The 13418-nt window shown below is 36.6% G+C and overlaps 1 protein-coding gene across 3 annotated transcripts in view; it reads right to left on the reverse strand.

Annotated features, from left to right (window-relative positions):
* eys (eyes shut homolog) overlaps window positions 1–13418 on the reverse strand; it is a 175276-nt gene that overhangs the window by 36401 nt on the left and 125457 nt on the right. For all 3 annotated transcript variants that reach the window (XM_017309078.1, XM_017309076.1, XM_008429846.1), the window contains exons 41-42: window positions 11661–11811; window positions 2548–2656 (exon numbers count right to left, since the gene is read on the reverse strand). In XM_017309078.1, coding sequence (XP_017164567.1) covers window positions 2548–2656; window positions 11661–11811 — 260 coding nt within the window. The remainder of the gene's footprint in view (window positions 1–2547; window positions 2657–11660; window positions 11812–13418) is intronic.

Here is a 13418-nt window from a genome sequence, read left to right on the forward strand (position 1 = left end):
CCATCTTAAAAAACAAAACAAAACAAAAAAAACTAGCTAAGTCCTTTTCTCTCAGTAACAATTTCCACACTAAGAAAAGTTTTTTTTGTGGTATTGAAATGTCGAAGATTGATTTGTATCAACTTTTGACTAAATTAAATTCTGTATAGTTGAGATGATATTTAATGTCAATTAGTATTATGCAAACCAGTTGAATTAAATTGAAATTGCTCAAAATGACTAGAATGCTAGTCATTTTGCACTATATAAATAAAAATTAGATGAAAAAATTAGCTGGTTTGAAAGGGTAATTTTGACAACATAACTATTCTATGCATACATTTACTCCAAGAGATATTAGATTTATATCTAAAATAAATCTTTACAAATCTATAAATCTAATATCAATATATTGGAATAATATGTCATTAATGTCATTTTGTTGAGTACTTGACCCAATGTCACTTCTTCACATCTACACACTGTGGTAATCTGAGGAAGCAAAGGTCATCTGTCAGTCTACCTGCTAATTGCAACACAGATAGTGGTCCTGTAATTAATGAATGTGTTATAAGTTTAAGGAAAATTAAAAAAAAAAAGGAAGGAAAGAAAGAGGATGTGAAAAAAATCATAGCATCTCAAATTAGAAGACCATAAATCATGCTGAGGGAGGGGGCATGCTGAGCCGGTGGGAAGGTTGAGTCCCTCTCTGTGCCTTTGAACGAGAAAAACAAAATTATAAATAACATATACAGGAGTTATAGATGAAATTAATGAGCCACATCTGATTATTGAGCCTGAGCTATCTTAATGGTGCTTTCATGCCTGCTAACTTTGATCATCTATGTGGAAACATAACAGGTGCACCTACTTTTAACGAGTGTTGGCCGTTACTGGGCTGCTTTTGACAACATAAGGGCAACAAAGAAACAATTCATCGTGTTGCTGTCCTGAGTTCAATAGGTCAGTTGTTTGAACGGAGCCACCGTTGGCATGGAGGTGGCGGCAAAGTTCAGTAAAAACAAAACAACAACAACAAAAAAAAACAATGCAGTCGCTGTTTCAGCTGCTGCCAGTAAGCATCATCTGTTTAATCAAATATGTGAGAGTGTATATTCCCAGGTTACTCTCCAACATCAATGCTTTATTTGTACCTCCTGATCATCACAAGGCATGGTAGGATAAATGAGGCAGTGATAACTTAGCTTCATCTTAAATTCACCTGATTCAAAAAAAGGTAGGTCACAATGTGCTAAATAAAGCTAATAAAAAAAAAAAAACTCCATAGTAGAGCAGAGCAATGCTGCCCTGATGTTTTTTCATGACTTTATTAAAGAGTAATAAATAGTCTTTAGTGAAGTTAGTACTTGTAACCACAAAGCTTGGCAATTTTAGGACAGGAGTACCTTGAATAAAACTGAAATTGTAAAGTGAACATGCACTTTAAGTGAAGTAGGATTATTCCTAGAATCATTGGATTGTTTTCAATTGTCAGACCAGGATTCAAGATGATTGTGGCCTCTGAATTCAAAACAATCTGTGAAAATCCCTTTCATTTGACCAATAAAAAGCCTCACCTCACTATAATTTTAGGTTTAAGAACATAAGACAGTTATGTCCAGTAATAATTCATCAGTGCATGGCATTCTGATCTTATATCTCTGAACACGCTCTGAATGTACAATAGAAAATTGCCCATTGCAAGCAGTCAAATACACAAGGAATAAGCCCCCAGTGATATAAAAGCATAGGAAATGTCAAATCAATATAGATTTAAAGTATATTTTTATCTCCCTTCTCCATCTAAATATGCTAGAGTCAATGTCTTCAGGTCATTTTCATAGTTTTTGAAATATTGATATGCAGTATCATTAAATGCAGAAGTGAGTATTGCAAGACTGTAACACATACAGTATTTGCTTTGTTTTAATGTACGAATGAAAGGCCATAGAATTCAAGGGAAACATTATTGGCTGTAGGAAAAAGGTGGATAATTAATTAATGAAGCTACAGAAGAGACTCAATGTCTGTTAGGCTACAAAAATGTTTGTGATTTAACAATATAACAACAGTTACAGCTTTTGCGCTTTTCCCCTCCACTACTTGGATGTTATTCATTTTGAATTGACCTTGTAGAATAAATCTTAATATGGTACACATTTACATTTTGAGTTATGTAAAACAAAAAAAAATAATAGTGATCCATATATTTTAGAAAACAGCAGTTGTTGGGAGGATTTTACTGTTTTTTAATATTTTCAGTGAAGCTGAGAGACCCAGCTTATTAACTTGGAGCTGTTTTTGAGAATTATACTATAAATATATATTTTAAATTTTGTAGCAGGAAATAGCAACAGATAAGCTAACATCTGTAGTGCATTGATAGTTTTATAGAAATTGACTGGAAATTCATTCCTAATGTCTCTGATTGCTGCATCGCTATTACTTAATCATGCATGGAAGTCATAAATGGCAATCGGTAGTCTATGATAAACCTCATAGAAAAGGCAAAGAGAGATCTAGACTTTAAGGGCAACGGTTGATGTGACTGGAGGCAGGTAAGCATACCTCTGACACAGGGTGAGACACGAGTTCCTCAAGATGCCGTGCAGAGCCATTATCTGCAGCAATTTCAATCCGACATGACCCTCCTTGTTTGCCAACAGGCAGGCTGAATCTGTTAAAAAAAAAAAAAAAAACAGTGAGAGAGATGAGGTGATTGAGAGAGTTAGTAAGTAAGGTAGAACCAAGCAAAATCTGCGACTCACAATAAATCCAGCAAAGCATGAAACTATTCTGATGGCGAGACAGACACAGCAGTCACAGTAATGGAGCTGCTAATGTGACTATTGAGAATATACCATAAACTGACTAGGTATACATTACATACAGTTTTATGAGGATTTTTATGCAGTGGTAGATTGGCTTGGGAGCAATGGTGCGTTTATATCACTCCCCACCAGCCAAAACCCAGGAGAGACGACAAAAACAGACGATGGTTTGGATGCAAGATTTAAATAAAAAAAGAAGCACCAAAATAGGTTTCTGCTCAGCACTGCAGCGATATACTTTAAATCGCTGTGTTCCTTAGAAAAAAATATGAAATTTACATAAAGAGATAAGCAGTCATTAGCAGGTTCATTTACATGATAAAGCTACAGTGAATGACACACATTGCCACGCCAAATAAAACAGGAGTTACATTAACTTTACTAATAATTACAACAGTCATAAATACATAAACTAATCAGCCTCACAAAGACATGCAAAATGCAAACCTTGGTGTAAGAGCTTATTATGCCACTCAGGATTAATTAATGATAAAAATGAGGGCAAAAACCATATATGCACAATAACCCTAATGAGAAGGAAGACAATTTTGTCATTTGACCTGCTGGGACTCTCTGGGGAAATATACAGTTGCACTAGTCATTAATGTTGTAGCCATAATGTTAAGTAGCTGGTCTACTTGTGTCATACTCCAACATTGGCAAAGTCAAGCACTTCCCTCTCCTCAATCCATCATTGGTTTATGCTGGCGCTATACAATCATGGGCTCTCTATATAGCGACAGGCTGCGTATGGACTTCATTGTTCACATAAACTTGATTATGTGCCGGGAAGTAATTCACACGAGACACCTTCATTCTACAAGTTTATGCAGTGCCTGCTGCTTAAATGTGAGATAAAAGACACAGCGGATTTCAAGCCTGTTTACACCTCTACTGAAAATCCAGGATTTTGTGACTTTACATAAAGTCACAAATTCAAAACCTCCAGCTAATCGATTTGACATCATGTAAAACTAAAGTGAAAACAAACAGCTTAATTTGAGAAAAACGTGTCATTTAAAACTACAATTACCTGCTTGCACTAGAGTGCATATACATAAATTGATAGTTTGAAGAAGCACTTTATGATTCTAGATTCTGGCTGTACCATTACAAAACTTTAACTTCTTGTTGACTACTGCTGCAAATTCACCTCAGGTCAATAGCCTAGAAGTTGCACGTTGAAGCCTAAAATTTTTAATTTGTTATTTGAAAAATACATCGGTAGTATTGTTCTTTAGGGGTTATCTGATGTCACAATAGTTTTTTTTACCTGCAAGAGTTGTCTACAGAAGAAGGAGGGACCGGGTCGGTTGGCATGCTTTTTTTTTTTGTCTGTCGGCCATATTGGATTTAACAAAAATAATTTCTTGCATTTGCAGTAGTTGATAGTGTATTTTATGATGCATTAGGTAAGGTAAGGTAATTTTATTTATATAGCACATTTTCAGAAACAAGGCAACTCAAAGTGCTTAGTGTCCACTTCAGTGGTCTGTGTGCATTTATAACATAAAAATCCACAAGAAAATGGCTTTTAGATAGCTGTCCACTGTAGTGACCACTATGCATGAAAGGGTTAAATTTGAACAAAAATGTCATGGCAAAAAATATTTAGATTCTTCCCAGCAACCAGGTTATTGCAATTTCTTTTTCCTTTTAAACATTTTCTCCCAAATAGATTAGTTCATGAATTATATGGTACAAGATATGCCACAAGAAAAATGGAAAAAAGTTTGGATTGACTCGGTCTCATTTCTTTACATCACAAAAACTTGACATTTTCACAGGGTTATGTACACTTTTGAGAGCCGCTGTATGTCACCGAGCTGCTAATTTGATTCTGCAAAATCGACCACCCCGCTGTTTGTGACTGGCTGAGTGTTGATGAGGATTAAGCCTCAAATGTGTATTTTAATAGCCAGATGGAAACAATAAGGGCAATCGCCCTCCTGTTAATTTGAAACAGCCTTCCAGGACACCTCCCTGAGGCAATTCCGCACACACAACCTCAGGTAGGACTAATTACAGGTATGGAAATCACAAGAGCTCTTTTGTACACACATATCTGCATGCACACATATATTCATGCACACATGTTTAAGATTGAATACGTGAAAGGCAGCCTAATGTCCAGAAAAAAGGGAGAAGAGAGACATTACTATCCCCAGGGTGCCTACTCTGTGTCTTCTGTCATTCTTCATACATTAGCATAACATTAACAGATCGGAAAGATATTTTAGAAAAGTATATCCTCTTCACTGAAATTCAGAAAGCAAGAGGATAAGGTGCAAATGAGCACATACATGTCATGAGTACACGTCTTTGTGGAGCAAAAAGAACTATAGATGGGTATGAAAAATCATAGAAATATTATAAAATGTCTGTTGCTGAAAATGTTTGATGCCATATTTTAGTGGTTTGCACAGTGGGGATTATTTTTTTGTGCCTGCTAATATTCCAAAAAAAAAAAACAGTCTCTGCCTAAGCAAACAGGGTGATGTCTCCTGATGAGCTCTCGTCAGCACACTGAATGCTCCACTCAGCTAATTTACATTGGTCTGGCTCTAAGGAAAACTTGGTTATTTATATAGATAACTATTCTAGTCCTTTTAGCCAGACAACTAAAACTATTCCTTATGGGTTCACATTAACATCACAAACAGTACAAAACGCACAATGGATGATGCCTTCCATATATATGAAAGAAAGAGAGGGGAAAGAGGCTTTTAATGGAGAGATTAAATCATCTGGAACTGGGTTTTCTTTGCTCTATTCCCCTGCTTGGTCTCAAAGGATCAACAGGAAAAATATCCCAGCTTCAGATAAACAAAGACATGTAAATATTTCATTTTCTCCAGGCACACAAAACCACAATGTGGTGGAAAGCTTTTTTTTTTTTACCTCCTCAATCATCATTTATGCATTTGTTCATCTGGCTAATGATCTAATCATAAGCAATTTGTCATCTCTAAAATCTTCATTTAGACTCGGGGTGTGTGACTAATTCGGGGCACGAGCATTTCTGTAACTTTCAGGAGCATAACCTCTGAAATATTACCTGCAATGTTAAGGGACCAGGCGATATTTTCAGCACTGCACCTTTACGCAAAGGTATTTGTTAAACCTGAGGTGGACGTTTGTCTTTCTAATCAAATGTGCCTCCTTCACAGTCCCCTTGCAGAAAATTAGCAATGAGGAAAGAATCATCATTAAAATATTACTACTGCATAAAACATCTGAAAGTATTGGCAACAGATGGCAGTAAAACATCATGGAGCACACTGGTGCCCTTGCAACATATTTCTCTGACTGTTGGGCTTTGGTGACACCTTTTTAGCTGTTTATTATTCTAAAAAATATTATTTATTCCTAAAAAATGATTTGATGGAACACAACATGGGGAAATTTGTAGTATTCAGATAGTTTAGCGTTTAACCAATACGCGATTATTATATTTGAAGTTAATAGTGCTTACTAGACCCTTAATGCTTATGAGTAAATTAATAATTCCTGACTCATATGTTATACATATATGATGAACACAAATACCACCTGTTACCATGCTTTTAGTCATAGCAGAGCAGGCTGAACAGTTACATAAGACAAAACAGAAATCGCCCTTCATATGGTTAATATTCATTATTTATGAAATTCTCCACACCATCTAGCACAAACCATCAAAAGGAAACAATTTTGGGGGGAAAAGTTGATTTATTTATTTTTTTTCCAAAGTATTTTCAACCACATATCAGATCAACATCTGCACTTTTAGTGAATGTAATCTCTGCTCTGGCTATGGTGCAGTGGCGCTCTCACACGCAGCACTGCAGCATTTGCTGCATAATTTGTGGTGTGACCGGCAAGCCTCAATTAATTTGGGCAGCCTGTGTTCTATCATTATATCTTTGGCAATACAATTAGACAGCACACAGCAAGGCTCTTGGCATTGTGGGGGTTCACAAAACAAAACTCCAAGTGAGCAGGCACGGCCGCCGACTGCCTCTCCAGTGAACCTTTTAAGAGGAGGTCTTGTCAATAAAGCGCTGAATACAGTGCAGGCGATAAACACGCCTTAACTCTGATCTGGCGTCACGCTGAGTTGATGTGTGTTTGAAAACAAAAATGCTCTATATTAAGATCAAGTGAATACACAATATGACATTAAGTCTAATGAAAATTTAAAGCAGCTGAAACACGGTGTACTAACGATGTGCTGTTTGTGTATAAAAACAAAATGAGTACGACTGTTTATCTTTGGAGAGATTTATTAATTTCTCTGTACTAATAAATTACTCACTTTTAATTTAAGTTACCCCATACCTTATAAAACTCACAGACTGAAAAGCAGTGAAGACTGATGGGTACCAAAGAGCCCGCTCAGCTCTCCATTAAGAAGTTTGCTATTGAACAAGCTTACACAGATTAACAGGTGTTTTTTGAAACAGGGCGGACTTGAACCTGGTAAACTGGATTTCTGCTGCATTAATTTAAAGAAGTCAGACTCCTGATATGTCCTAAAAATGTCTTTTCAGTGTTTTTTCCCCTCACAGCACACGTCTGCTTTCCTTCTCTTACAGCGGCTGTTGCTATGCGACACTCACACCCACATGTGCGTTTTTACATTGAAAACTTACTCAATGGTCAATGAACAGAAGCGGTAAATAACCGAATTCCATGGGTAAATTAAGTGCGCGTGCTATTTATAAACTGGTCAACAAAATGCTTGGTATCACTCGGTGTTTAAATTAACATGATTGTGCTGTCTTGTAGGAACATGCTGTTTCAGGGGTAATAAGAGTTGAGGCAAGGATTGAGGCTGTTATTTATAACAAAAAGCTATTACTGCAAGCCTAATGGGAGTCTGCAAAGAAATGCCTTTACTATGCAGGGAGACTCTAATGACAGAAGAATCTTTATAATTGGTGCCTTTGGAACTTGACTTGTCGTCTGTAACAGGTAAAACTTTCAGGGTTTCTTTGCTTCTGCTTCATAAATCATTTACTAATATTAGATTCTGCTGATTGATCTCTGGCTCAGCAGATGCATGTGGTGCCTTTTAGGAAGATGATGATCCCCACAAAAAAACTGTCTTCAACAGAAACTCTCCAAATATAATATGAATGTAGTCTTCCTATGTTGGATGCTGAAGAAAACTACACTTGGGATTGGTTAAAATTTTAATCAATTCCACTATATTTCAGCTCATTTTAGTTTAAATCAATTCAAGTCAATTCAGTTAACTTGAATTGATTTCAAGTCATATATATATATATATATATATATATACACATTACCATTGAAACTACTAAACCATCCAAACTACTAAGGCATCCAAAATTAAGATTAGTGTTAGAAAACTAATCACATTATTACAACATATGGGTATTACCAGTAATTAACTTAACTAACTTGTTTGATCGAGGGAATGCAACTGAGAAGTTTTCAAAGCAAAATTTATCCCTCTAACACTTTAAAATCTGTTCACTAGAGTAAACATTGCTGATTTGTAGAAGTTTATTTGTCCGAATAAGATATAAAGGTTAATATACAAATGTATGACTTGATAACTTCAATGAAAACTATATGAGATGATTCAAATAAATTGTTGGGTATAATATACTCGATCGTGTTTTACAGCTAATAAATAAAAACAGATTGATTTGTAATCTGACACAGTCCATGAAGTCTGAAGTGACCATGAAAAGTTTAATGCTCACAGCTGAACTTATTCTTTGTCTTCAATTGCAGTGGAGTCCTTCAAACCAGCTGACACCGAAAGACACAAAGCAAACTTCAAGAGAAAAGAAGCAGATGGTCTATAGAGCTGTAACTCCAAATTTCTAATGAGCTTCAGACTGCAAGATGAAGAAATAATAGAAATCTGGCTTACTCACAAATATGCACTTGTGTAGAAATAAGGGCTCAATGTTTATGTGCACAATTCCATTTTGAAGTATCAAAATATGGCATTTTAAGCAAATATGGCAGGTCATACAAAAGAAAATTAATAAATCTCCTGTTTCTAATAAAGACGTGGTTCCATCACGCAGTCGAAATATAGTAAATAACAGCCTGGCTTTTCATTTAAAGAGATAAAAGACTCCATTCCTTTGACTGCCGAGAAATAAAGGAGGCTGAATAATCATATCTACCAGGGACTCGCATGTGACAAGAGAATAAATGTGTTCCAGCAGAAAGCTATGTATCATCCTCATTGATCCCTAACTGTGTGTATTAAGAATGAAAATTACTCTAGCAGTGAATGTCAGGCACAACAGGTTTCAACCAAATAATGGACGCAGCCTCACAAAATGACCAGGGGAGCATTTGGAGTCTGCCACTCTGGAAATTTAATCTTTGCAGTATAGCCCCAAAATGTCCCTGAAGAAAAGAAAACTTCCCGACATCAAAACGCTAGCCAACAGCAAACATGTCCTCCCCAAATGAAAAATGACACAGCCTCCCCCACCCCACAGACTTCTCTCTGTGAATTGATATGACAGCACAGGGCACTTCAAGAGTGCTCTTTTTTCTCTTGTCAACGGTGGTGTCTTTACACTATTTTTGTTCAAAGTAAAGCCAAACACACACAAACACAAAATTTATGTAGAAAATTAATATAATGTAAAGCTGTTGTGTTGAGCTTCTTTCCACTAGCATCGAGTTTCCTACATTGCCTAAAGATATCTATATAGTTCTTTAGCAGTGGCGGCTGCCCAATAGAGGGCACAAGGGCGCCGCCCCACCACTTGCCACATTACCTTGATTAAGACAAAAAAAAAAAAAAAAATGAATTTAAATAATAAAATTTTAAATATTTTGAAATACATGCATATATTTTTTAGTTGTGTAAGATCAACATTTTATAGTTCATGATGAGTAAACTGATTGGTGACATATTTCCACCCTCGGGCGCCAAAATCTTTGGCCAAAGACTCTCTTTAAAAGTTGCTTCAATGCAAGAGATATGACCATTCTGGGGCGCCTGCCCCTCTCCCGCGCCCAGACTTGAATGCAGTTTGATTCACATCTCACCACCCTCCTGCCACTGGGCCGACGGTGGGGCTGCCTGTCATAAAATTCGCCTGACTGACAGATCGAGCAGTGGGAATTGGAGACGATCGACTAGAGATGCAAAATGGAGCAAGAGAAACTAAATAATTCAGTGAAGTCACTTAAAACAATACCTTTTGAGAGAAGAACATTTTAGGAGAAGCCAGAGGTGAAAGAGCTCGGATCGGATCAGCCAAACATCACAACAAGGCAGGCTGATGCTGAACACTATTTTTGTAGCCAAATACCAAATCCTACTGGAAGAAAAAAACTAAATCCTTTCTTAGTGTGATGTCTACTTTTGACTGTCTTATTTTTCTTTTACAAACATTTCATAACTTTTTGTCATAAAATAAACTGAACAAAGTAATTATAGTATGCTGTAGTGATACTAAGCACTTTTATCTTAAAAAAAAAAAAAAAAAAATTAAGAACCACTTTTTTCTATACCACAACACTTAATGCTGCACAGTCGGGGTGTACTTATTTCTTCATGCTGTTAGTGCTGAATCAGTGCAACACACCATTTTCTTAGAGTACAGAGTGAATAAAACAACAGTAGTTGTTCAAAAAGCAAAAGGCAAATGTTTTCTCTTTCTGGTGTCATGTGCCGAGTAAAAAAAAAAAAAAAAAAGCCTGCCTTATGTGTGCTTAAATGCATCTACTGCCCTGCAACACACAGATGCTGACACCTGCAAGTTACCGAGGCTGTATTCAGTGCTGTCAACTCCTAGCTGAGGAAAGTAAGTATTTAGTGCTCAGACAAATACCTCTGATGTCACACGCTCATTTGCATATGAATCAAAAGTGCTGAACATATCAAGAATAAATAGAGCCGCCAGAGCTCTGCGGCAGTCGTTCTCAGATTTCTCCAAGCAGCTCCCTCTGCCCCATAGTGATGAGCCATAAGCCAGTGTGCACACCACAGAGACGAAAGATCGGTTGTGCAGGGGAGAAGCATTGTTTGTCAGGCTTATGTGTAAGAGATGGGAAAGAAATGTAAGTGGATGGAGATCAAGATCAACATGCCAAACTGTGCCGGATCTTTCTGAGCCAAGAGATTTCTTTTGTATTGTTAAAGGATTGCTAAAGGTTCATCTGTGACTTTGATGTCAATACAAGAAATACGTTTTAAAGGAAATTAGTCAAATAATAGCAAGTATTGTGAAAAAAGAAAACATACTCTTGTACCTTTTTCCTATCTTGTCACATTCAAACTATAAACTTTATTGATGTCTGGATCGCATGCCATCTTTGATTAAACAATGAAACCTATAGTTATTATAGTTATACAAGGTGAGTCTGATAAATATAAAGAAATGTTTCTTTCAACTTATTTTGAAGTTCAAGTAGATCATGGAGCATGTCATTTATTCAAAACACACAACAGTTTTTTTCTGTTAAAATTACATTGCTGCTTGGCTTTACAGTAATCATTTCCCACTTACTTGCATGAGTGAGATTACAAATGAATTAATCTAATCAGGCGATTCAGGAGCCTTAAAGGTTTCACAAGTCAATGCTTTGTGCGGGACATCACATACCTTCGAAGAACAAATAGATCCATGGCTCAATGGTCAGTAACTTTTGAATACCTATGTTTTATTAGCCATGATTTTAATACTGTTGTAGCTGATGAGTTTATGTGTTTTTTGGTTTTGGTTTGCCATTTACGGAGAACACAATTGTTGTGTTTATATTTATGTTAAGACCCATCCTAAAGACGTTCTAAACAAATCAACATCCAGTTTATTGTGTATTTTGTGAATCAAACTAAAAAGGAATCAAACATCATACCGGATTAGGATCGACATCCATCTGTTATTATTGATGCTCTTGTCAGCAGCTGCATGTAAAACACTGGTGCCCCCACAGCCAAGCTGAGCAATGGGGCGTCCATCTTCAAGGGACATGTGGAGGAACCGATCCCCAAAGTTCTGCTCCTGGGCTGAAACAATAAAACCACAGAATTCGGAAAAAGTTTAAGTTTCGTTTTCTCTATTCCTAAATTCAATACATTGACAAAAAACTGCAATATAAATGACTTTGAACTAAACTGAGATCCTGAAGGAAGCCCCTTCTTTCTCTTTGGCATCTGTGTGATGCCAAAGAGAAAGAAAAAAAGATTTTGAAGAAATTAGTTTTGCACCAGAGAAAAAGTTTTGGTTTATTACAAAGGAAAGAAAATAAAAGCAGAAGTAGATCAAATCTGACCTTATCAGATACTTCTGCCACCTTATGGCTATTATCCCTATTTCAATTATTTAAACACAGATTCTTTACATATTGCATCAATGTCCGCCAATAAAATAGAGGATGTTGAGCACAAGGTCATACTTGCGGAGATCAATAACCCTCACAGGAAAACCTGAGGGAGGACTCCTGTCTGCTAACAAATACCATCTCACAGCCAATAAGCTTGCCTCTCTCTAGACAGAAGCTTATCAAGAATCTTTCACATTGCTGTGACCTCAGCAACAACACACACAAGCCGATGGCAAAATGTTTCATCCCTTGAAGAATAAAACCGCAACATGGAACTGACCCGTACCTGAGAAAATGTAAAATGTCAAAAGCTCCGTCTGCATGCAACGCTACGTTTATTTCTTAAAAATCAATTCAGCTCAATTTAGTTTATTTGTATAAGGCCAATGTATGACAAAAGTCCAAAAATTCAGCTGGGACACGATTCTTAAAAGTAACGGTAACCCCCTCCCCTTCTCTAGTACATGAATAAAGAAATACAGACAGGAATCTGCTCAAAGGGCACAGAGAGTTCATTTGAAAAAGTCTGGAAATATAATCATTTATTCTCTCTAAGGGATAGATAAACTTTTCACGGAGTACTTACTTGAAGAGAAGATGGTTGGGGAGAAAAAAATGCAAGGAGCCACTGAAAAAGAAAGACTGATCTATTACAAAAAGCTGTTTAGAAAATATGCAGGTTCCTTCGCTGTATTTTCTGCTGTATAAATGCCTCTATACACAGAGTCAGAGAGCTCAACACATGAGCCAGATCCCTTCAAAATCAACATTATGAGAAACTAATATATCAGAATTAAAACAAATTGAAAATGATGTATATAATGACGACCCACGACGATGTGAGAAGCAAAGCTGTACAACGCAGCAGGCTTATCAGAAAGCAGGCATTCCTTTAAAATGTCCTGGTAGAAAGTTGTTAACTTGAGACAACGCAGCAGACGACATGACTCTCCAAATCTTGCGTCTGTGTGGTGACCTCTAGATGCAGTTACTACAGCTGGTGTCCAAGCCTCATCTCCATCAAACTCTCAAATGGGCTTTGCTTCACAATCTTCTCAAGGCTGCAGTTATCCATCTTTCCTGAGCAGGATTTTCTGATCATACATTTTCCTTCTACTCATCTTTTAATTTTACTTGTATACGCAGCTTTATGTGAACGTTTTTTAGCGTTTTTGAAGCTGGATTGAATGGTGTTAACACATGTCAAGTGAGCAGTAATAAACATGTCTGATTTAAAAAAGAAAATCCTTCAGTTTACTGGTCATATTTAATATTCTAATATTCCAGGGG

Source organism: Poecilia reticulata, linkage group LG15 (genome assembly GCF_000633615.1).
Source record: "Poecilia reticulata strain Guanapo linkage group LG15, Guppy_female_1.0+MT, whole genome shotgun sequence".
NCBI lineage: Eukaryota > Metazoa > Chordata > Actinopteri > Cyprinodontiformes > Poeciliidae > Poecilia > Poecilia reticulata.